Consider the following 24,957-nt stretch of genomic DNA (forward strand, 5'->3'; position numbering starts at 1 on the left):
GCGGGCGGCCGTCGTCAGCTAATGTGTTATCGCATTCGCAGCTGGGCCCGATAAACTGGGCGGCGGCAGCCCCGGAGGACGGCCCGGACGGCCCACAGCCCGCGCACGTTCGCACGTGGTGGTGCAGGCGACTACGTGACGTCGCCACGATCAGCTCAGGGTGCACGTGATGCGAGTAATTGGTGGGTAGCTATAGCCGGGACCGGATGTAGGGAAACTGTTACGGTGAGGGGCCGCCGTGGCGATCGCGTGAGATTTGGTGTTCGTGAATGGTTCGATTCAAGGAAAAGACAGCGCGGTTCTATTAGAAACGATTAAGTATGGCAAGCTAGAGGCTGACACTGTCACACTGCATGTAAGCAGGCAACCAGTAACAACCACAAACAGATTACCATTTTTATTGACGCATCGGCATAGCATAGCCGTGTTTTATTGCAAATAAACACAACCACAAGGTCATGATAGAGCACGGGCAAACCGCAGTGGCATTTGGCACCGTTTGAGTCAGGTTCACGCCGATTTCCTGTTTGACAGAACCTTGGCTGCGCGCACAAACTGACCCGGCGGCCCAGATCTAGTCCGTGCCCCGGGTGGCACGTGACAGCTACTTCCGGCCTCCAGAGGCCGCAGGTCGCGACCCAGACCGCTTCAATCGGGTTCTGCCGACGGACGAATAGAGGCCACCCTCACTCCATGAGGCCCCAGCCCAAAGCAAATAAAATCCGGCAGCCGTGCGCCGTGGCGCAGCTTCACAGTGGGCAGTCAGCCTACTGGGAGGTCCCCCACCGCGGAGGCGGGGGAGGGGGGGGGGTGAGGGGGCCACGTGCAGAACAGATGCGGCGCAGTTGACGGACGGCGACATCAAAGCCGCCGCCGGGTGACGCGGCTGACAAGTTGGGCGACCCGCAGCTACGGGGCAACGACCCGGTCAGCCATTTGTGGCCCGAAATTCGGCCGAAAGCGAGCCGGGGTGCCCGCATCAGGCGACGGTTCAAGACAGCGGGTCTGTCCGTTGCACTGCGCAGACGGGGTTCCGAGAGGGGCGTGTGTGAGATAAGATGGGTCTGGAGTAATGGAGGTTGTGTGTTTTGTCCTTTGATAAGGACCCGGTCTGGAGGGGAGTGTATTTGTTCCGGTGCCGATAATGAATGGGATGAGGGCGGAGAGGAGCTGACTGGCAGGATGTTGACTTTATTCATTGCGTCTGTGCGGTAACCTCTGAATGGCCACTGGTGGAGGCAGACTGTTGGTTTATTTGTGTCAGCAGTGATGGATGCGGCCTCCAGACGGTCGTAGAAGAACAATGGGACACTGGAATGAAAACAACGCCCACCGCGGAATTCTGCTGACGGAATGCAATCTCTTTTCATAGCGTAATGTATGATTGTGGGGCAAAATGGGCATTTTTCAGTCATATAGTTGTGGGTCTAAGTTCTATTTTCCTTTATGAATATTTCAGGAACAATCATTTCATATGTGATCAATGAAATGAAGAACAAACCTGTGCTACGGTCGATTCCGACAGTGCTGTCTCTCGTTAGTGCTCTATGACTCACCCCATTTCATTGATGAAATGCGATATAATACAAATGTATGCATAGAGGCGGGCTGATGGTGGGGCCGGTCTCACGTCACCGGCTGACTCAGCCATCTCACGCAGTTCGGCCACATCTGGCAGCACGCGGACCATGCAGTATTGCTGCGGCCATATTTACAAACACTCCACGGCTGTTTCTGCGGCCATGGATTATGGAGGGAGCACAAACAGGCGCGGCGAGCGGCTCCCTCTGGAGCCATTCATTGGTGTTTGCGCAGCTGGGGAGCTGTCAGTCTGCAGACAGAGTCGCCGGGATGTACCGCCCCGGTCACATGTGAGCGCTGTTTGCCTGCTGCCAGCCGCACATCGGCATATACCCGGCAAGATAAATCGCATTGCGAGGGCTGATTATGTCGATGGAGCCGTTTTCTGATGCCTCTTTCCTCTTTGAGTCCCCATGATGCTAAAAACAGCGGGCGGTGTCAAAAACGCGACTTTGAATCACTCTAGTTACCTGGTAAAACTGTATTGTTTTCAAAGCCTTACGTACTTTCAGTTCCATTCATTTGATGTTTCATGTGAAATTCCGAGGAACTCTATCTTGTATCTACTAAGTTGTATCATGTATAATAAAGTGCGTTAGCAGGCTCAAAGGAAACTTATCAGTTTAATGCTCGGATCCCTTGCAGATACACACACACAGAAATATTGAGCGATGTCAAGTTCAATATACTCGTAAATAGTTCAATTAGCTTCAAAGTTCTGCTTCACTTAGTAAAATATCTTTAGTTTAAGTATTTTCGTGATAAATAAGCAAGGTATCCGTCGCACAAAGCCATAATAAGTAAAGGCATCAAGAATAAGCTTGTTTTTATACGACATTTATTGGTTATCTAACAAATATCGGCAGTTTTATTACACCACACAAGCATCTTTACGCAAAACAGGATAATGTAACAGCATAACAGATGTTCAAATACCTAACTGATATGTTTCCATGCAAAGCAAGTGTATCCATACGCGAATGAGTGTTGTGTCGCACTGGTAATTGCGGTACACATCCAGAGCACCGTTCGTTTACGTCAACCAGTGTAAATTTAGCGAAATTTTGAGCTATATGCTGACGGCGGCGGCGCCATTTTCGCAATCTGTCAGTTGTGCGCCGGGGACCGCGGGGGCCGGCGGGGGAGTGTTGTGGCTGCAGTGCGCAGAGTGGGTTTGCCCATTCTTGTGCGATCAGTGAGATAAAACAGTGCTGTGGTGTTTATCTAGTTCGATAATAAGCTGAGTAATGAGTGACTAAGTGAATAATAAGTGAAATACTGCATTGTGGTCATCGTCCGATAACTGCAATCAAGACCGAGTCTGAAATCTGAAGCGGAGCGACATTGGAGGAGCTGCTGGAAATTATCCAGCTTTGTCGGAGTGCTAAGGTGGGCTTGTAATTTTTCAACTGAGCTGCTGTCGTGTTATGAAAATAATGGATGCACTTTCATGCTTTTCTAGGGTTAATTAGGTATAGGTATGCTAATATTTTGCCAGATAGGCAACAGAGAGCCGATGGCTAATTAAATGAACGATAATTTTGGTACAGTGAAGTAGTGCGTACAGATGATATATTTTTTATTTATTAATTAATTACGGGCAGTTGACGGGAGACGGGCGGTGGCTGCGACCTGTAGCGGCGCCCATGCGTTGTGAAATATCAGCTGATATACATGATAAGGTATATACGCTAATCTAACTTTTATTTCCGTCAGATGTGATGTCGATTCTTAACAATAAACGACAAAAAAACAAACGTGTTTGCAGCATGGGGTAGGCATTGAGCATCACAATGTTTCGTTGCATTTAACACACAGAAATATTGAGCGGAAAAACGGTGTAATTGAAAGTACCAAAAGGAACATTTTTTTGGTGTAAAATTACTCTGTTTTCTGGGTAAAAGAACACTTGTATGTGTGTTTTGCTAGCTTCGGAGTGCTTCACTATTGTGTAGGAGAACCGCTTTCAGTGTAACTTTACCGCGGATCTCGCGTTACATTTACGCACAAATATGTGTTTTTGGTAAAAAGTACCAAAAGGAACACTCGCGTGGTAATCGTACACAAATTCATGACGGTAAATTTACACAAATATGACGGTTATTATAACGATTTTTTCTGGTAAAGCTAATGTTGGGCCCGCAAAATTTGTAACGCAAGCGACACGCGGCGGGACGTTGTCGGACGTTGTAGCTAAATGCAACGAGACATTGTGATGCTCAATGCCTACCCCGTGCTGCAAACACGTTTGTTTGTTTGTCGTTTATTGTTAAGAATCGACATCACATCTGACGGAAATAAAAGTTAGATTAGCGTATATACCTTATCATGTATATAAGCTGACATTTCACAACGCATGGGCGCCGCTACAGGTCGCAGCCACCGCCCGTCTCCCGTCAACTGCCCGTAATTAATTAATAAATAAAAAATATATCATCTGTACGCACTACTTCACTGTGCCAAAATCATCTTTCATTTAATAAGCCATCGGCTCTCTGTTGCCTATCTGGCAAAACATTAGCATACCTATACCATAATTAACCCTAGAAAAGCATGGAAGTGCATTCATTATTTTCATAACACGACAGCACCTCAGTTGAAAAATTACAAGCCCACCTTAGCACTCCGACAAAGCTGGATAATTTCCAGCAGCTCCTCCAATGTCGCTCCGCTTCAGATTTCAGACTCGGTCTTGATTGCAGTTATCGGACGATGACCACAATGCAGTATTTCACTTATTATTCACTTAGTCACTCATTACTCAGCTGATTATCGAACTAGATAAACACCACAGCACTGTTTTATCTCACTGATCGCACAAGAATGGGCAAACCCACTCTGCGCACTGCAGCCACAACACTCCCCCGCCGGCCCCCGCGGTCCCCGGCGCACAACTGACAGATTGCGAAAATGGCGCCGCCGCCGTCAGCATATAGCTCAAAATTTCGCTAAATTTACACTGGTTGACGTAAACGAACGGTGCTCTGGATGTGTACCGCAATTACCAGTGCGACACAACACTCATTCGCGTATGGATACACTTGCTTTGCATGGAAACATATCAGTTAGGTATTTGAACATCTGTTATGCTGTTACATTATCCTGTTTTGCGTGAAGATGCTTGTGTGGTGTAATAAAACTGCCGATGTTTGTTAGTTAACCAATAAACGTCGTATAAAAACAAACTTATTCTTGATGCCCCTACTTATTATGGCGTTGTGCGACGGATACCTTGCTTCTTTATCACGAAAATACTTAAACTAAAGATATTTTACTAAGTGAAGCAGAACTTTGAAGCTAATTGAACTATTTACGAGTATATTGAACTTGACATCGCTCAATATTTCTGTGTGTATATATATTTCGTGTATATTTCTATTTGTGTATATTTCGACTATATATTTCGCGAGCCTATATATAGGCTCGCGGCTGGCGACAACGTCCCGCCGCGTGTCGCTTGCGTTACAAATTTTGCGGGCCCAACATTAGCTTTACCAGAAAAAATCGTTATAATAACCGTCATATTTGTGTAAATTTACCGTCATGAATTTGTGTACGATTACCACGCGAGTGTTCCTTTTGGTACTTTTTACCAAAAACACATATTTGTGCGTAAATGTAACGCGAGATCCGCGGTAAAGTTACACTGAAAGCGGTTCTCCTACACAATAGTGAAGCACTCCGAAGCTAGCAAAACACACATATAAGTGTTCTTTTACCCAGAAAACAGAGTAATTTACACCAAAAAAATGTTCCTTTTGGTACTTTCAATTACACCGTTTTTCCGCTCAATATTTCTGTGTGTGTATGAGACAACTTGTTTGGTAATGGGATGTTACGTTGCATTCAGTATGTCATTTGCTGCATATAAAGACATTTTGCATTCTAAGCCGGAAAGTTATCCCCATATCTCCTACACATGCTATGATTTTTCCCAATGTAGGTAATGTTTTTCATGCCATCACACAATCTGAGGTATCTACATAAGCACATTCCACGCCTCAATGTACGCAAAGCTTGAAATGCCAACTACTTTGTTGAGAAAAACAAGCATTGCTGTATTTAAAAAAGAGTATTAAACGTATCAGATGGACAATAACTTACAGCCATGAGGCTACATTACCAGGCTGGGCCAACACTCCCATCATGACGATGTTGTAAAAGATGTAGCCTCTTATTTCCTCTGATAAAAGCGGCGGGATCAAAAATGAGCATTAATCCTATAAGCAGGATGCCTGTCCTCTGGATAGATGTTCAGTGATTGTGACCAGCCCAACACTTTGGCTGGAAATTCCCGGAGCGGTCGCCTGATGAAACTTGCAGCACGCCGTTGGCGAAAAATGAGTAGTTTGATGCTGTAATACAATGCCGGAAGTAGCTCTGCGGTGTCATGTAAAACGGCTCGCTGTCTTGTAGATAGCGACAAATTGAGTTAGCAATTAGCAGCAAGGTAGCCGTGCCGCGCCCAAACTGCAAACCGTGCCTGGAGAGGCTTGTAAGAATGGCATTTAACCATGACGTAGCGCAATGTGAGGCTGGTAACTTAGTGATGTATTTCTTTTGTGAAAGGACATAGATTCAAACAGAAACAGAAAGAGAAAGAAAGGAGGAGAGAGGGAGAGAAAGACAGAGAGGGGAGAGAAAAATAGTGATGTACTTCAGCGAATAGTTGAGAGGGAAATATATAACTGAAATAGATTTACTGTCATAGGCCTTGAAACAAAAAACATGTGGGATGACATCACGAGTGGAAGTAGTCTTATAATTCAGTAAGGTACAACTAATAAAAGAATGTCCCATTCAATTGGAATCAAATTAGGCATGTAATTGGACTACCTCGATCAAGAAAATAAGCAAAAAATAGATATGCGATGGATAATAAAGCTGTCGTGCAGTTGCAATTTATTCCTAAATTCTCATACAATTTGTGTATTTGTAACCAAAGAGCCAACACAATCTTTGCAAAGAATCTGGAGGTAGTTCGGTCATCTACGCCCTTTTTGTGGGTATCAGTCACCTCAAAGGAGCTCTAAGAGGACCGAAACGTCAGAGAAAGTTGACCATAATATCAATGAATTTCAGTTAACCCCGCCTGCCGCCGGGAAGCCATTGCCTTTTTCTGCGCATGACGTCACCTGGGCCCCTGGTCCCAAGCCAATATAACGGCATGGAGTTCGACAGGCGAAAAACGAGAGATGAATGTTCAGTTGCTCACTCTCAAAACATGAGTTCCACGGCCAACGCTTCATGGACAACAACAAATGCACTGTATTGTTGCAGGATGGAGTGGAGGCAATACGATACGGGAGTGGGTCAAAGAATTCAGGCTGCCTCCATATTCAGAACCTGACACGCTACCCCAGTGCCTCTCACAGCAGCACAAGTCAGTGGCGAGATTGGCGTACTCGAAATACCGTTCTACGGGCGCTGCCAGCTCCTGCAGGAAAGATTTGGCGCCGATCCAGCCTGGTGACGGTCCGCCGCGTGGCAACAGGGGCCCTGTTCCCGCGTCTCCACTCGCCTATACCCAGAGGTGAGCTCAGCGTTTGGCCGACTCACGATCAGCCGCACTAAAAACGGCGGTCGACGAATCGACGCCGAAACCGTCGCGCTCTGCGGCTGACAGTGGGTGGGCCCGCTGCGTCGATCGCGTCGCCTGTGGCTATGTAAAGCATCGCCGCCGTCGCTCGATCTCCTCCTGTTGAAAAACGTCGTCCGCGACGCAGCGCGTCCCACCGCTGCGGGCTATATCGGGAGGGCACGTCGCCACGCGTGCTGCGGGGCGACGGAGCCGCACCAGATTGCCCCGATCCTAGTGAGATTGGAGGTCTGTTTGCTGAGGTGCGAGACCGGCGGTGACCGACCGCACCTGAGTGAGACCGCGCAGGGACAGTTTGGAAGTACAGACGGTACTGTGGGACCGGTGGATTTTGTATCAGAATCACCCGCATCCAGTGGGAAGCGAGCTGCACTACACACATCTCCCCTCATCTGCAGAGGATTGGCAGACGGCGGTTCCAGCGGCGCTCGCTGCAGAGAGGCCTAGTTTCGGCCGGTCAGGGGCTTCACTGCGAGATGAGGTGTCGGCGACTCGGAACAACCGCACGCGGCAGGAATGACGAGCAGCCGTGTCTCAGACTGCTATGGGACACATGTTGCCTCAAAGAAAAATGATAGGGTGTGGGCAATATGACATCAATAACTCGAGAAGATAGGTCGACTTTGATCAACGACCTGGGCTCCGAAAGTGAAAACGATAACCCTTTCAGTTCAGGAACACGTTTTGTTGACCCAGCTCCATTGTGCTAGGGTCGATTGGCTGCTCTCAAATGCAAATACAGGGATGTTCACGAAAAACTGACACATTTTATTTCCGAATTACGAGAAAACACTTGCCCTCAGACAGGGGCGGATCCAGAAAATCTCCAAGGGAGGGGCCATTAGAAACCAGGAGGCCCCCCCCCATAATCCCACCTGTTGGAGGCCCCATCTTCCCACTTGTTGGGCCCCCCCCCAAAAAAAAACTGCGTCTATTGAGCTTATCTAGCTGTTCAGGCAACATCTCAACATCTGTGCAGGCTTGGAGGCCCTCTGTGCAGGTTAGGAGGCCCTGTAAAAGTGGTCATCTCTGTGAGTATAGGAGACCTCCAAGTTATGAAAAGCTTTACCAATCTTCTAACAAAGAAGTCTTCTCAGCTAGTCTTCTAAGAAATAACTAAGTGGGTAGGTTAAAAAAAAAAACTCATCGGATTTCGGCCACTTTATTTTCATGAGGCCCCCTTTTCAGCTTTTTAACTTTTTAACTTTTTATTTTATTTTTGAAAAAAAAAAAAATCGGCCAAGGGGGGGGGGCCATGGCCCCCATGGCCCCCCCCCCTTGTATCCGCGCCTGCCCTCAGAACGGTGATCATGCTATGGGCAAATAGAGTGGACTTCTAAGTTTGTATTGACATATTTTGGGATCATGTCATTTTCGTTTCTAAGAAGTTACAGCGTATTTTGCAGGTGACGAGTTTTTGGAGCAGTGCACGACTCAGCCCGAAACAGGAAATTATTCCCCGTTTTTGGGCACGTGCCTGGAGAATTGCAACACCTCTCACTGCACTCGTCGGGAGGTTTGATGTCCTTTGGGCCGCTGCTACAGATCATGTCACTCACGTGACCCCACAGGAATAGTCCACGGAGTTGAGGTAGAGCGAAATGGCCGGCTATGGGTGAGAGGTGATGCGCGAGACAAGTGCCCCCTCCCCCCTGTTCTCGTATGAGACCGATGATCGCCGTTACTGTACGTTGGGTGGCCCTGACGTGCCAGAACCACCAAATGGTGTAGACGTTGACCCATTTCCGCTACAGTAGCTAACAGAAGCTGTTAGAAGATGGCACGGTACCACTCTACAGTGACTGCCAGCATGCGGCCATGGTTTCTGACATCAGCACTTCCAAGCCTGCCAATTTTGGCATTCCTTAGGAATTTGCCCACAATATGCCAATAGTATAAAACATAATCCATCGAAACATTAATATGTCAAATTTTAGACGAATTCGTAGACTGGTTCAGTCGTGGTGGCAGATGGCAGCCGCGAGAGCTTCATTGTTTTTCCGTTAAGTTTTGTCGCCAAGTCAAATTTCCCCATTTTAACGCTTTCTTATTTATTTGGAAGCTCATGTGATGCTAACTAAAGGAGCTATGCAGATACAAAACTTTTTTCAACAGGCTTTCGAATGGCATGCAAGTCAAGTCTCCGTGAGCTCTCACATGCTCACAAAGTCGTTTTAAAATGTGTCAGTTTTTCGTGAACATCCCTGTATCTACATTTGTTTCAGTCTGTTGTTTTCCTAATGTGACATTATTCCATGGAATGCAGTCTTGCCTCATCAACCATGAGGTGGCGAGTCATAAACAAGCACGGGAGCACCATCAAATATAGACAGTCGATTGAAGTCCCTATTGAATTGCAAGGCCCTATATAGAAGGTATGCTCATTAGGCCGAAGCAGCGATTTCCGTGACGTCACTGGTACGAAGGGTCGGACGGCTGTAATGCAATCCTATGGAAAATAACCCAACTTTAGGGCTCTCCCACATAGCTGCCAACCTCGACACTAAGGTAAAAGTTATATCACATAAAAGCTCAAATCAAGACGAACAAGAAACCTATCTGACGTTTTTACGTATTACTAACGGCTTAGACTCTATTCAAGTACATTCAGAGCTCTCCATTACCTCACTTTTTCTGCCGTCAATGCCACTACAAATGTCTAGTCGGCGCACGTGCGCTTGTCGAGCGGGGACAGTCGGGCGATTCAGCTAGCTGCCGCCCAATCAGAACGCCGCAATGCCGTGACGTCATTGGTCGCACACGACACGTTACGGAGATAGGGATGAGACAGCCCTGATTGAATTGCAGCATGCTTTTGCTCCAGAATTTGGCTTCCCGCAAAGAAAAAAGATTTTAGATATGGAACATTACGTAAACACTGTGAATATGCTGCAAGTGCATGTCCATAACATATATCTTACATAATATCTCCAGCACACACTTATGTGGGCTCCATTGATCTCCATAACATCAGTGTCAGTCGCCCCAGATGAAAGACCGATACTGCTCGCCAATCTCCGGGTCATTTACTTTTCCATTTCAGTGTGCTTCGTTAGGCCTCACACGAAGCAGATCGGCCCAATAGCCCCGCTTTGGACTGGCCTGTAAGAAATGGCTTCCGGCTCAGTCGCGTCCATATCCCTTCTGGAATCTGCTGACCCGCCCCTTTGTTGTCCAATGCCTCACGGGGCTTGTTTACGTCAACGACGATAGCATCTACAATCTACCAGTGTCGTCCCCAAAGTCTTAGCCATGTCACTGTGACGAAGTGGTCTTCGCTTAACCGGACGAAGCACGGCGGTCGGCCGCGCCGGAGGGACGCACCCACGGACCACATGCCGGGAGCCCATCAGTCCTCCTTCAGGACAATGCTCATTAGTCCTCCTAACTGAGGGCCGGAGGACGGGTGGCTCCCGCCGCGTGATAGGTACCGGGGCGGTCCGGTATGGTGATGTCGGGACAGGGTGAAATCACTCACCCATCTCTGTTCGGGAATCGGGATAGTGGCTTCTAGGCGGAGACGGCGGGCTGGAGGCGAGGGGTGGACGGAAGGGAGGGTGGTCGAATAGTTCCAGCCTCCAGGGCGGTGGTCTCGCGGTGGCTGGGCAGAGGCACGGCCAGATAGCGGAACGGGTTGGAACAGGCCGCCGGCACCGGAACGAGTTAGGGCAGGGCGGCGGCGGCGGAACGAGATGGGACATAACGCCCGCCGGTCGGAATCGACCCAGACGGCTAGAACCTATGGCATGGCGTCGCCAGAGCGCGACCCGCCTCACTCTGGGGAGAGCAGAGGGCCCGTCGCCACGTCCGGAATGGAAATCATTTCAGGCTCCGCTTTTACATGCATTGTGTTTTCACTTTATTCGAGACGGTATCCATAAACAAATGAAATGTTCAGCACGGCTTGGTTTTCTGATGAAGTTGTCGCTCTCGCCATGACTTGACCCGACATTGTCTGGTGATGTGACACGATGATGTGACCCGGTTGACCTCCTGTCTGAGCGGGTCTGCCATCGATCGTCCCTGGGCTGTCCGGCGCCGATATGACGGCTGTCATTCAGCGTCCGAAGCTGCTCTCAGGGCCATCGGGGATTGGCTGTGCGCTCTGACCGAGCAGCTCCGCTCGTCCCGGCATGCTGATCTCCGGCGAGGGACCTCGTTTGGAAGACAGCTCGGCAGTAATCCACGGCTTGTCATCGGAGATGGAACAGCGTGATCATCTGTCTGATACCGCTCCTGAGCGAGCCAATTAAGACAGTGGCCGCGGCCGTCGGCGCGCGCTCTAACGAGCGTGTTCTCACAAGAATGCAGTCACTGGCGGCTCGCGCCACGTCGTGTTGGTGGTAATGGGGCTAGTTAACCGGGAAACATCCCTATAAACATCAACAGGGACGCATTAATGGAGGAGGATGCACGAGTTGAGCTAGTCGGCAAACTGTGGAATAGTGCGTAGGGTGAAATAACGCCCTCTGCGCGCACTGCTGCCAAAGCCGCCCAGCTTTCACGTGTTAGTTCACAGCACGAGTTCAAACGAAACACACAATGACCGAAAACCAGCCGGAGCCAATGGGCCGATACGATCTTCGGTCACAAATTTTATCTCGCTTTATTGGCTAACTCATTTTCGATACGATCAGTGCCACCGATCTGGATGCAGTGTGCCCGCAGTAAAACTGGCGTAAAGCCGAGTGGCTGAGCGTATACGGCTGCTTGGACCCACCGTAAAGCTCAAAACTGACACAAAACGGGCACAAAAACGGCCACTTTGCTCTCCAGCCGGTCGGACGTCCGACGTGTCGCTCGCGGCCAGAGTTTATTAGTCATGAGCGTCACCCGGGCCGACCTCTGACCTGACCTGAGGCCGGGCGGCCCGGGACCACCCGGTCACGAACGGCCGCGCATGAGCCCGATCAGAAAACATCAGTAACGCACCGTGTGTTTTTCTCGCCGGCGGAAGTGTCGGTGCCGAGCGGCGGCCCCAGATTTCCGTCCAGCCAAGTTGCTGGAGTCTGGACGGCAGCGCGGCGAGCGGAGCGGATGACACGCCGGCCAACGTATCGGTCCCCGGGCGGCGTCAACTTGGCCGCTATGTCGCCACACCGGCGTCATAAACAAGGAGCCGAGCCGCGGCAAGGGCCAGCTATCCGCCGAAAACACGCCCAGACGTCGATGGACCGTCTGGCCTCAGTGCGCCCGCCGCGCGTTTGGATGCACTGATGCGGAATGCAGAGTTGAAAATGCGGACTGGGCCTGGCAATTCACCAGAAGAGTAGTTGTATAATACGCAGAAGTAATAAGCTCACTTATTGATTGTGCCTAATCTTTTCGCTGTTTTTTGCGCCGTTTTCTTTTCAGCCCACCACCATCACGCTTATATGTGCATGCATTTTTTATCAAACATCTAAAGCCAGATATCATAATGCTATAGCCGCAGGCATGTTACGAAGTTACTCTTACGCGATTTCTTCGTAGAAATCATGATGCGCCCTTATCACCGAGCCACTTTATCCGATGACCATAATAACCACATTGCCCAGAGGAATGCTCTCTGTGATAAGCCCTGCTGAGATCAATCTGTGCAGCATGCCGTGATGTACAGCTCCGCTTAACAAAACCTAGCGCTAATAGATGGCCGTGTTTATGTGTGAGCTGACAGTGTGAGCTAACACGGAACCGATCAGCGGTCTATTCTCGCCATCGCTCCACCGCTGCGCTCGACTTCCCCTGGAGATTGCCGCCACGCTGAGCTCCATTCGAACGTAACCATGCGCAGGGCTCATTCCGATAACTAAACGATCGGTCGACACGCGAGGTTCCTGTTGGAGGGGCTGTTCACACACTAGCTCCTCTCGCAGAGGCAGTGCGGAGAACAAGAGCCCTCTCAACTTCCCACCAATCATCCGCAGTGCCTGCGCCCAGAGACCGAGCGACTGCATCCGGCCATTTCGCCGTTTAGCCGGCTAAACACCGCCGCTAAAGACTGGAGAGCAGACGAAGCGTTCTTCCCACGCCAGCAATACTGCACACTGGGGCGCGTGACCTGCCCGAGGGAGGAACACACAGGTTCCCACGGCCAACGGGCGGCCCTCCTCTGAGCAAAAACCACCCGGCAGGCCGGCCCAGGTCAAGGGTCAGAGGGCTCCGAAGAGTGCGGCTCGGCGCGCGGGCGAGCCCTCAGAGCAGCCGATAATGACAGGGATAAGGACTGGCCGAGTGGGCCCCCTCCCCCGGCACCGGCAGTAAATTGACCGGAGCTCGTTGCCATAGAGCCTCAGTGCCGGCCCAGCGCCGTTTCTGGACGCCGGAGCTGGCGGGTGGTAAAAGGCTGCGCCGGCGAGCGGCACGGGATGGCCGAGTGAGAGTTAGCACCCGACTGCAGTCGACATCAAAGCTCGCCTCGGTCTGGGAGGTAAATCAGTGCTCCGGGCGGCCGCGGAGGACAGACGCACCGGCGGCCGACGTCTGTCGGTGAGCTGTGAATACAGAGTCAGACTCGTAACCGCCGCCACCAACTTTACGGCCGCATCGCATGCAGCTTTGTCACGCTGATGTGGCATCAACTGTGGGTTATTTCATCACCAGGAGATCAAGAGGCTTAGCGGGGATTGTTCCTGAAACGGTTTTCACGTTGCAATATCAAAATTAGTTTTGTTTATTATTTCTTTTTATTGCTGATAGGGTCAAAGTGATGAGACTTATAAATGGACTTGATGTAAATGTGCCTACGTATCACCAACGTTCAACACTGAGATTTGCGTCCAGTGAAGTCTTTGTCTCATTCAGAATGAAATAATGTTCCTTTGTAGCCAACAAAATACAGTTTATGTAGTTTATTTTACTCCAAAATCATTTAGATACTTTCTTCTAAGGAAATTCCGTCTTCAAATACCCACCCCAAGTTTTGCTATCGAGTCTCGACGGTCGATTGTCTTATGATTATGACGCAAGATAAAACATTCCTTAGTATCTACAGCCTTGATGGCTTCTATAGAGCCCCGAGTGGGCCTATCGTTATTGATCGCGCTGCAGTTGGGACTCAGACCGCCCGTCTCAGCTTTATCCGCCGACATGCGGCGCTAATGCATTTTCATGAAGCATACGTCTTCCCAGCGGTGTGTTACGCAGGTCTTAGCGCCGTGCACTTGCACAGGACGCCGCTAAGCTGGCCTGCCCTTGGTTGCCAGCTCGCCGGCGGCCTCAGAGGCAGGTGCTGATGGGAGGTGGTGTGCGGTGTGTTTGATCTAGAGAACGTTGCCGCGGGGCGCGTGAGGTAAGTATCGCTGCTGAGGTGCCGACTGCAGACTAGGTCGGTGGCAAAACGAAAATGGCTTCAATAAATAGTACATGACTAGCCGCAGTGTCCCGTAATGCTGCACCTCTGACTGCATTTTCGTAAGTATTGCAGTGGATCATGCGATATGCTGATGCGTCTAGTGACATTTTGATGAAGGGGAAACATTAAGCTTGGCGTACTGATGATTTCTAATCAGGAATTTAACGCATGCAAATCCACCGCACAGGAGCGTTGAGGACGTTTGTCACGCTTGTCCCGACAACCGCCGACAAATCAGCACAAGATGTGCCGTGCTCCTGCCTAATGCGTACCGCATTTGTCGGGCGTTGTTCAGTTGTCGCGCTGCCTTGGGCTGGTCTCACACCGGCGCGGCTGGAGACTGGGGTGAGCGGAGCTCCACCCCGCCCGCAGGGCATTCATTCCAATTTGCCACGACGTTTCATCAGCGGATTGTTCTCCTTGAAGCAATGTTTCGGTGGATGTCTGATTAAAAGCGGCCTTTGTTTGCTGGGTCTGTTTTATGTCTTCATTAGAGACCCGCGCCGGCGGCTGCTAGCCGCCTGCCACCGGCGCAAGGAACGACGAGGAAAAAAAAACGACAGCAATGAGGCCGGTGTCGATCACGGCCCCAAACTTGGCACAACTCTGAGAACTTCGCCGTGATGAAGAAAAAACAGCACACTGTTCTATAAGTAAACTTCAGAAGAATGTATTTTATCCATTAGAGCAGAATTGCTTCGCGTCACGAGGAAATAAGTGGCAGCAATGCTTACTTAACTTTCAGTAGTGATAAAAGTTGGCTAAATGTTAGCAACTCCTAGATTAAATGGCATGCATCTAGCCAACCATGAGTTATTTGTTCAATACCATCACGTCTTTCTTTCATTTTATAAGAGCATGTCATTTGAATTCCAACGCAAATGAAAACTCAAACAACATCCATACCAATATCCATACTGTATCGGGCATCGGTTCACGTCATCACTGGACACTCCGTCATTTGGGAGGCTCCTCAGTGGCCAGCCGAGGTCAGTCGCCTTCTGCACGGCTCAGACCCACCGCCGGGCCCTATGGTCGGGGTCAGGGGTCGCCAGTGAAACTTGACTGGCGTGTGGCCCGGACCGGATCACCATTCATTTCTGAGAACGCTTCAACTTGGCCGGGACGATCATAATTCCTATGAAATGGCTGTGACTTATTGACAGTGATCGGCGCGGGTTATCTGTTTCTCGAAGGGGCGCCGTTTATCGCCTTTCCTGCATGACCCGGCGCGACGGGGTGTCTGCGGCGAGTGGCGATCAGTGATCCCTCCCTGGATGTTCCCGCTCTCCTCCACCCCCTGCCGCTGGATGTTCCCGCTCTGCTCCGCGCCATAGTCTCCTTGAATGTTCCCGCTTCCTCGCTCTCCTCTCCCCGAAGGATAGGCTGCGCTCCGATCGGCCAATAACTCTGCATCGGAAGAGTCGTGAACAAACGACGGTCCAAAGTTTTCGACGAGGGATTATATGGATTGCTGTCAGAGACGCATTTCCTTCAATAGCAGACGTGTCATGTTTATGCAGTTGTCGCTTGAGACATGCATGCATATATAGATACAGATATGCTAGGTTTGAAATTGATATGACAAATGGTGGCGAGAGAGGTGGACAGACGAATGATAATATCTTACAGAACTGTGATTTTTAATTTGGAGGGGCACTCTTGCAGTACATACACCACCGAACTGCCCCATCTCTGGCCACTTTGAGCCATACGATGTGACCGTGACTGCTGGAGCTATGGCAACAATATGACGTCCGTTCGGGCAGGTCATCCATCATACATCCTCTTCCTTCTTCCTGCACTTTTTTAACCCGCGCCCCACTGGGGGGGGGGGCTATTTATAGCCCCCCCTCCCGTTTTTCTGCAATAACTTCCAAACCGCTTGACGAATCGACGCCAAACTTTCAGTACCTTCGGCTGCATCAATTTGACACCTTGTGTCAAAATTTGAACTTCGTAGCTACCATAGGTCGGCCGGAAATGACGTCAGAGTGACGTCATGTTCGTCCGATTTCGACGCAAAACATTGAACCACGGCAATCGCTCCCAAGAGCTCAATTTTTAAGCTAGATCCAATTTCTTTGCATGAAAGGACTCAGAATTGACCGCGCTATCAAACTGCTATCTCGGATTTTCAAAATTTTGAAAATTTCGAAAATTTCATATAATAATATTCAAAATTTATATTTTTATATTTTTTTTCAAAAATTTTTTGACTTTTCGAAAAACCGGAATATATGTGACAGAACGCATGATTATGACTAACTCTAGCAAGTTTTAGCTAAATATCTTCAAAAATGGCCAAGTTATACGCATTATTGCAAAAAATTCACAATTATTAATTTTTCAAATCAATTTTTCAGTACGTATTTGGAATCGTACACCAATATAAATGGCACCATCGTGTTCCTGAGCTCAAACTGCATCCAATAGACACCTTTTTTGTTGAAAAATTTCAACTTCAAAATTTGACCTTTTTTGACCTGAAAGTGACCTGACCTAAGCTAATTTCGACTCAAAATGACCTTGAATGACACAGACGACATCAAATTCGAAATCTATGGCCTAAATGGACCATAAAACATGTGTCACGTGACCGACGCATGATATAATATTTTCGTGACCTGTGATGACCTGACCCTGACCTGAAAATCAAAGTACAAGTTTGGTACCCTCAAGGTATCTAGAGCATCTGTTCACGAGTGTGGAAACCAAAAATGAGCCTGATCTGACTTGTATGACGGCGGCCAGAGCCCAAAATGTGAACAAGCCAAAGTGCTAATAATTTTTACTTTGACCTGACCTGTGACGTCATCGGTGACCTCGAGGTCAATGAAATTAGGTTTCGCTCGACAGTTTTTCCGGGGCTATCAGACGCCGTTTGAATTTTGACGATCGGCCTAGTAGTTTCGGAGTTAGGAGGGGGGGCTATGAATAGCCCCCCCCCCCCCCCAGTAGGGCGTGTTATACACAGACCCCAGTGGGGCGCGGGTTAACGTTTCTCGGCCGCGACCTCGTCATCTTCTGCGGTGTTATTTTTGCCTCTAAACACCATCTGCGGCCTTCCCCGTCTCTCCGACCTCTGCTCGCCGCAGGCGGTGCCCGCGCCGCGGTCAGGGCGGTGGCGGACTCCGTGTTTACTAGAGAGGATACACAGAGCACACAGCATGCCGGCGGCACAGGTGAACCCGTGTACCCATAGACACAGCCTCCCACACCGCCGACACACTACCAAGGTCGGAAATTAATGTCGGCGGTCGCATTTACCGTCAGCGTGCTTGTAGCGCCGACAAGTAAACACTTGTAGCGAGACCTGCAAACAAACAGGCCCGGTTGGCGTCCAATTTCGCCCGGAGGCAAACACGCGCAGCCAGTAATGTGAGCGCACGATCAACACAGTCCGACTGCGGGGGTGTTTCCGATAATCTCCGGTATTGGGGCTAAACGGTCGGGCAGAGTATTGCAATCGGATAGCGCAATGTCCCACTCCCCCTGGAACAGAGCCGGGATGACACAGAGCCTGGCTAGAGGCGAGTGGAGCCTGCAGCGCATAGAAAGTTCGAAATTTCGTTGTTGGAAAGCTTGTAAGATGAGCTTGCCTCGAGTTTGCCCTTTTTCATTCACTCTATTGGCTAATTATGCAACAAATTACGCAGCATTTGCATTTTAGCTTAGTCCAATTTAATTACACGTTTATTGTGGACTACCTCAGCTCCAACACTATACATAAGATATTGTTTTAAGGAATGCAAGGAATTTCAATATTTCTTCCTGGAAGGAAGCGACTTTTCAAGGACAGCTAGAAAAACTCGGACTGATATTCCGATAACTGACCTAACCACAATGACAGGCTCTCTAAACTCGATCACTAGCTTTCCTGCCAACAATCTCGCATGAAAGCCGGACTGCCCGAATGAGTACATACAGCCACGTCGGTATTTACCATCATCCAGCAGTGCAAGTCAGGCGTGTCATACGGCATCCAACCCCACCGAGCGTCATCCAACGCTGGCCATATTCGGACTCCGGCTGTTTGCCCACTCGTTAGCAGGTATTGGCTAAGCATTGGTGCAGCCTCGCATGGCAGATCTCTGGCTGATGTCGAAACGCAGACGGCAAACATGGGTCTGTAGTGATCCATGTGAGGAGAGATGATAGAACAGGGCACGGGATTATGGAATGTGACAGTACCACAGCCACCAGGCCAGCATGGGAAGCGCTGACAGGCACGTGACACATGGCACGGGTCGGCACAGGTCATGGAACACAGACCGGTGCAGCGCGTCGCACGTGCAATAGATCAACACTGCTGCGGTGCAGCCCTGATCATCATACACAGCTGACACCTTGCAATGCAGCCCTGCCCCTGGCCGGCACATGGCACGTGGCACGGGCCAGCACATGGCCCTCCGGTCGGCAGCGGGTAATCGGATTAGGAGCCAGCCTCCCCGCGCCCCAGCGGAGTCAGACAGCACCCGGATGCGGTGGCACCTTGTCGGCTGTGTCACCGCCGCGGTGTCAACATCAGATAGCGACACAGTCCGTGTCATCAGGAGACACAGAGAGGCGGTTTTATTACAGGGTAGCGACGCACAGACAAAGTCATCATCAGAAGATGAGGCGATGTAAATTACAAGAATGAACACGGAGATAGTGTCTGGAGAAGACTGAGAGAGACGATGTCGTCAGAAGACAGCAAACAAAGAACTGCTGACTGCAGCATCTATGAATACTTATCACCTTTGTAAACTATGAGAGTGAGCTAAGATGGCACTACGGCTGAATCATAGATTGCATGCCCTATACCAGCAAGCTCTCGCGGTAAGTGGACACTGAACAGTGAACACTGGACAGTTGACAAGTCACCAGAAGGCGGAAAGGAAGTGCTAATGTCCGGGTCGGCGACTCTGAGAAGTGATGATCACTAACGGCGCCGTCGGACGCCATCAGACACCACCCTTGTCACCACGCTATCCGGCTAACCGCACCGTCACCACCCTCACCAGCGCTGACCACAACATCAGTCGGGGAGCGCCCCTCCAGAACCCGCCGCCCCAGAAACCCCGCGGCGATCGGTCAGTGAGCCATCTCTGCCCCGCTGTGGTCACAGCGACCAGCCGCGGGCGGCGCCCACTGCGGCTCGCCGCTGCTTCCGGAGTCGGTGCGATGCATCACTACTGACGGAGCTCCTCTCTCGGTTCGCGGAGGACGCCCCCTGTTAGGAGGTAGTGGAGGGGACAGAGGCGGCGAGTGGACAGAGGAGAGGGGGAGGGGTAGCCGGACGTACCGACCACAGCGGGATGGGGGAGGGGAGGGGGAGTCAGCGGGAGGGCAGCGCGAGCCAAGGTGGGAGGGACCGCATGCCAGAGCGATGCACCGCGTGTTACGGATTCCCCGGACATGGACAGAGGATGAGAGCGGCGGGTTTGGAGCGAGTGTGATTCCTGGGCCATTCCGGTGGTTGTGAGGTGTCTTGGCGGAGGCGACGGTGAGTCGATAGATCGGAATGAGCTATTTGCATGGCAGGCTCCGTGTCAAGATGAAAATGAGCTATGGGAATCTGATTGTTTTTGCATTTACAGCTTTATGCCGTTTGTAGTAATTTGACTTTTAAAGTGATCGCCTGTCATTTTAATCCAATAATCAGTAGTTCATTCGCACTTCGTATGCAAGACCTTGGAGGCTTGTTGCCGGCTGCCAATCAAATACGAATGAAAAGGAACATCATACTGCATGTTTGCCTTCTTAAATGCAGAGATGAGCCGCTACCATACAATTACATTGCTGGAGTAGCTGATAGGTAGTATGATAGGTCAGTGCTAATTAGAACCATTCCAACGAATGGTCATACATAAATCACCATTGCACAAACATGCACATATGCATAATTTCGATTGCTTATTTAGTCAAACAGCCTATATCTTTTTCTTATGAGCGGTTACCTTACATATTTCGGATAGAACCATAAAAGGTGTCTTCAGCAGCAAGTCTATACCGCTTAGCTAAAAAATGACGTGCTTTAAAGTTAGCAGCAGATGCCGTGCTTTATTGAATTTATTTCCCGGTTCGTAAGGGTCAAGGAAAGTTTAAGTATTATCTATCTCAGCCTCCGAAGGAAAAGCGTGCAGCCAATAAATCTAACAACAAGGCGATGCTTAATTTTATTTTATCTACGAGTGTTCGCTTGTCTGAAAGAAACGACATTCTTGTTTTCAGAAGGAAACTATGTAAGCAAATTCGATGCATGATACGGGTTTGGAGTGGACATGTTCTTGTCTAGAGAGCTCAAAGAGCGTTATAAAATTGAATCCACGGCCAAGTCCTTCTATCAAGTAATAAAAGGTTTTCATAAGGGTTTCATGACCTCAATGTACTAAGGAAAACTCAAAACATCTATTGATATTTTCAAATTTGTTGTACGTATATATTATATCTTTATGCATATTAGATCTCCAGCACCTACCTACCTACCTCGCTAATGTAGACACTGTTATAGGTGCAAAATATTTATGCACTACCAAATTCATTTGAAGTCGGTTTATATGCGACACGTGTTTATAATAATAAACACTGTTACATTATAAAATCAGAACTTTTTAAATATTTATCACCCATAGGTCTATGACATAACTTTCGTATCGAAGTGGTGGATCCTCTCAGAGCTGCCCCGTTATAAGACGCTCAATTGCAATAGCCAAGTGACGATCGATATTCATATAAATAATTCATGACGGTTGCTTGAGTTGCAGAAGGTTCGTAGTCATAACCATCAGTATGCTTAAATGGATTGGTTTTGGTATTGCTACCCAAAAATACCAAATCAACGCTTAAGAGCCGTAGTGGAGAAGTAGGTACTCAAATTATCCTCCGTTTCCAGACGGGCACGCAAATCCGTCTAAGCAAAGCAGTCAGTCAAATTGTTCAGCGCGCACATTTTGGTCGGCGGGCTAATTGAGTTAGAATCTGTGTAATGGACAGCTGTCACTCATAACCACCGTTTAAGCTAAGGCTCTTCTCCTACCTGCGTATATTACTTAGCCATAACACGGATGATCGGACTTAAAAGTACGTCAAACCACGGTGCACAGACGTCTAAGCTGTCTCGGATGGCGTAAAGACACCTATTCAACAGGACGTAATCTGCAAACTGCGTGCTACCACGTGTCCTGAATCGGAGTCATATATCAAGGGATTAGTTATAACTCTTCTCTGATTGTACTCTGTGTCACGGCGAGTGGCAGGCCGTCGCAGCGGCCCGGCAAAGCCGGAAATATGTATGCTTAAACGATCGTGATAGCGCAGTAGGAACATCAAACGGGAGCGCCGCCGTGATGTGTGTCCGGTGGCATGGCACAGGGCGCCAAGCGCCGGGTTTCGGGGGATTTCATGAAATAACCGGGGCTGGGTCGTGAGAAAGAGTTCCTCGGATAATATGAGAATTTATTCGGCAACGTAAGAAAATTAGAAAGGCCAAACTAAAATATGACAGCGATACACCATCCACAGAGATTAGAGAAAGAGGGAGAGAAAGAGGGAGGGAGGGAGAGAGAGAGAGAGAGAGAGAGAGAGAGAGAGAGAGAGAGAGAGAGAGAGAGAGAGAGAGAGAGAGAGAGAGAGAGAGAGAGAGAGAGAGAGAGAGAGAGAGAGAGGAGAGACCCGAGGCTGCCGCTGAACTTCACTATCGGCTTGCCGTTTGAGAATTACTGCCGGTCCTATCTGTCAGATTACTGAGCCGAGCGTTATTGGGTTCGCTCGGCGTTCGATAGCGTCCTGTGCTACAGCGACATGGGGAACCTTCCGAGTGGAAGGACGCATCGGACAACACACACCGCTAGAGGTTGGGCCGGATCAGACCATTTGTCGCGACGCTGTTGGGTGAGTAGAACGAAGTGGTTTAGAGGTAAATGGCAGATATCGAGGAGGTGTCAAAACTGGGATTGGACCCGATTTGTCATCAGAGAACGCTGATGAAGCGAGAGAAATATAAAAGAAACCCTTCAGGTTAGAAAAATTGTAGTACCTACTGTGAAAATTTAAGGACACTTCGGGAACTGATGAGCGATGTTTTGTTTGTGAATAGATTAGTACGATTGAAAACAAAATATTAAATTGTCAAGCATTATATGCTTGTACTTTTATTGACAACACTTTGTAAATGTTAATTCTCATAAATAGTTAAAGACCTGAAATTATTATGCAAAATGTAAGATGTGACGGAGGCAAACGCGTTCGTTTTGAATTCAAGTCTTTTACACCACGACCCCTGTAATTCAATTGGTCTCATGGCCAGTACAGAGGGGGCCACATTTTTGGAATAGCTCGACGATATGATAGTATTTCGGGTAAAATAGATTATGCTAATTGGGCGGCGGATCGGCGTTGGCTATGAAGGCAGCGCAGAAATAACAGACAGCTGGCCAATTCAAATACAGCGCAGACCACAGCTCAGCACTAACTCGTCCTCCCCGACGTTCGGGCGGGGTGCAGGCTCTCCGGGCACAGCGGAACCGAGAGTGTTCCTCATTGAACGCTCCAGTCCAGACCCTCGTATAAATGAGACTGAACAGACTGTTCAGTGTTCAGTCCCTTGTATTTTTGCCTGATGATATTAACTACTGGATAGTTGCAATCCGATGTGTTCAATGTGTTGCATAGTGACCATCAGCAGCGCCAATCAGTTAGATTGTAAAATTGGTGAGCTATTTTGTTTCTATCCTATATGCAAGCATTCTGCATGTTGTTGGGTGATTGATTTGCCTACGAAGCGGCAGCTTCACTAAAATTCGTGTTTCTGCATTACTCAAATGGTGCACGCCGTGCCAAAATATGGCCCGTGACAGCCGTGTCTGGTAATGGTATAACTGATATACATCGTGCGATAACTACGATAGTAAGGCAAACTATATCGGAACACATCGGATTAGCGTGTGCCCGCTACCGTAAACGTTCATGTTTGCAGCTGCGGAACACTGACACGTTCACAGCATCTTATCATCGCTGCAAAAATACAAGTGTTTGTTGATATGATGTAAACACTGCGGTAGTTTTTTCAATGCACTGCAATAGCATCGCTCCGTTATTGGATGTGCCAGGTCCAAATGGTGTCGGCACCAGTTGGTTTAACCGTTGCAATAAAGCAACTGACAAATAATTTTCTCATTTGCATTCAAATCCCACAGGTGCGTTTAATGCGACTTGTTTAACTCTTCATATTTAAACGTTATCTTTGCCCAAATTCTTCTTATTTGTAGACGTAATTACACGTTTCATTTTGTATGTCATATCTAATTTGTTTCACATTCTTAAGCATTTATTTAACTGGTAATTGTTTTCAGGTAAGTAACATGAAAACTTTCACTCTAACCCCCTGAGACAGATGGCCAGACGCAAAACTCTTCTGCTATCTTGTTCAGTCGTCTCCGGCGAGGCTAAGCTTACGGCTAATCAGGGAACTCCGAGGCCCGGCCGAAGTTACGGGGGCCGCCTGCAGTCTGTCCCTGACCACCCCAGTGCTCGCTGTTACACAGGCCCTCTCAGAGGCCCACTCACCTGAACATAGAACTCCACACAGCGCCGCCGCCAGTAGCGACAACAGAAAACTCTTCAGCATGGTGCCGGTCTCTGGAGGACGTCATTCACCTCAAACGGCCCGGCAATGTCCCGACCGCGACCCGGTCTCGGCTCGCGGCACTGTCTCAGCGCGGCCCACCAGAGCTGCCGCGCATCGCTCTCCGTTCCGGAAATCACACGTGGCGCACCGCCCGACGTGCTCTCCGACCCAGCCAGCACGCCCGCGGCCCCGCCTCGCGCGAGCACGCCCGCTACGCCCGCCACGGCCGACCGACTGTTGTGCTCGGGCGGCGGGCCGGGCGCGCGCCCAGCCCCTGGCGGCCGCCGGGCGAACTAGGGAGACTCTCACGCCAGAGTAGGGGATAACACCATCGGCACACTCCGACGATCGTCTGCTCTGAGAATCTCACAGGCCGTGATGATTCGTGAACACGACGGCTCTGCGCGGCCATGGGGTTCGTAGCCGGTGACACAATAGCCCGATTAGCTGTCGACAATGTCCGACCGTGATAAATGAGCGTCGACTCGATCTCACGGAGCCGCGGAGACGCCCGTGCCGCCCCCGTTGTGATTGCGGCTGGTTGTTCGAGATGTGTAGCGCCGCGCCGCGCCCGAGAGACCCGCTGATTGAAAACGGATGTCGCACTGCCATTTCTTGTGAGAGCTCAGCGTCGGCGCAATCCGATGAGCTTATGAGGCTTATGCTCGGTGCTGGCGGATACACAGCTTTAATAAGGCTGCACCTAAGTACGAACCAGTCTGGGCGCCGCAGCTAATACCTTTTAATCAGATTTACCGTGGCCAGGTGTTTAGAGGCAGACTCCACTAAACTCTCAAAGGCTGCAGCTTCTACCTTGCTGGAGATCTTGAT

General features: G+C 49.5%; 1 protein-coding gene across 1 annotated transcript in view; it reads right to left on the reverse strand.

The window, feature by feature from the left end:
- The window catches only part of LOC122364853 (tyrosine-protein phosphatase 99A-like), a 75,303-nt gene extending 50,941 nt beyond the window's left edge, over positions 1 to 24,362 (reverse strand). The window contains exon 1 of the mRNA XM_043335631.1: positions 24,066 to 24,362. Within this exon, the coding sequence (XP_043191566.1) occupies positions 24,066 to 24,126 (61 nt within the window). The 5' untranslated portion in view covers positions 24,127 to 24,362. The remainder of the gene's footprint in view (positions 1 to 24,065) is intronic.
- Between the last annotated feature and the right edge of the window lie 595 nt (positions 24,363 to 24,957).

The sequence above is a fragment of the Amphibalanus amphitrite genome, unplaced genomic scaffold (genome assembly GCF_019059575.1).
Source record: "Amphibalanus amphitrite isolate SeventyFive unplaced genomic scaffold, NRLGWU_Aamphi_draft 000703F_arrow, whole genome shotgun sequence".
NCBI lineage: Eukaryota > Metazoa > Arthropoda > Thecostraca > Balanomorpha > Balanidae > Amphibalanus > Amphibalanus amphitrite.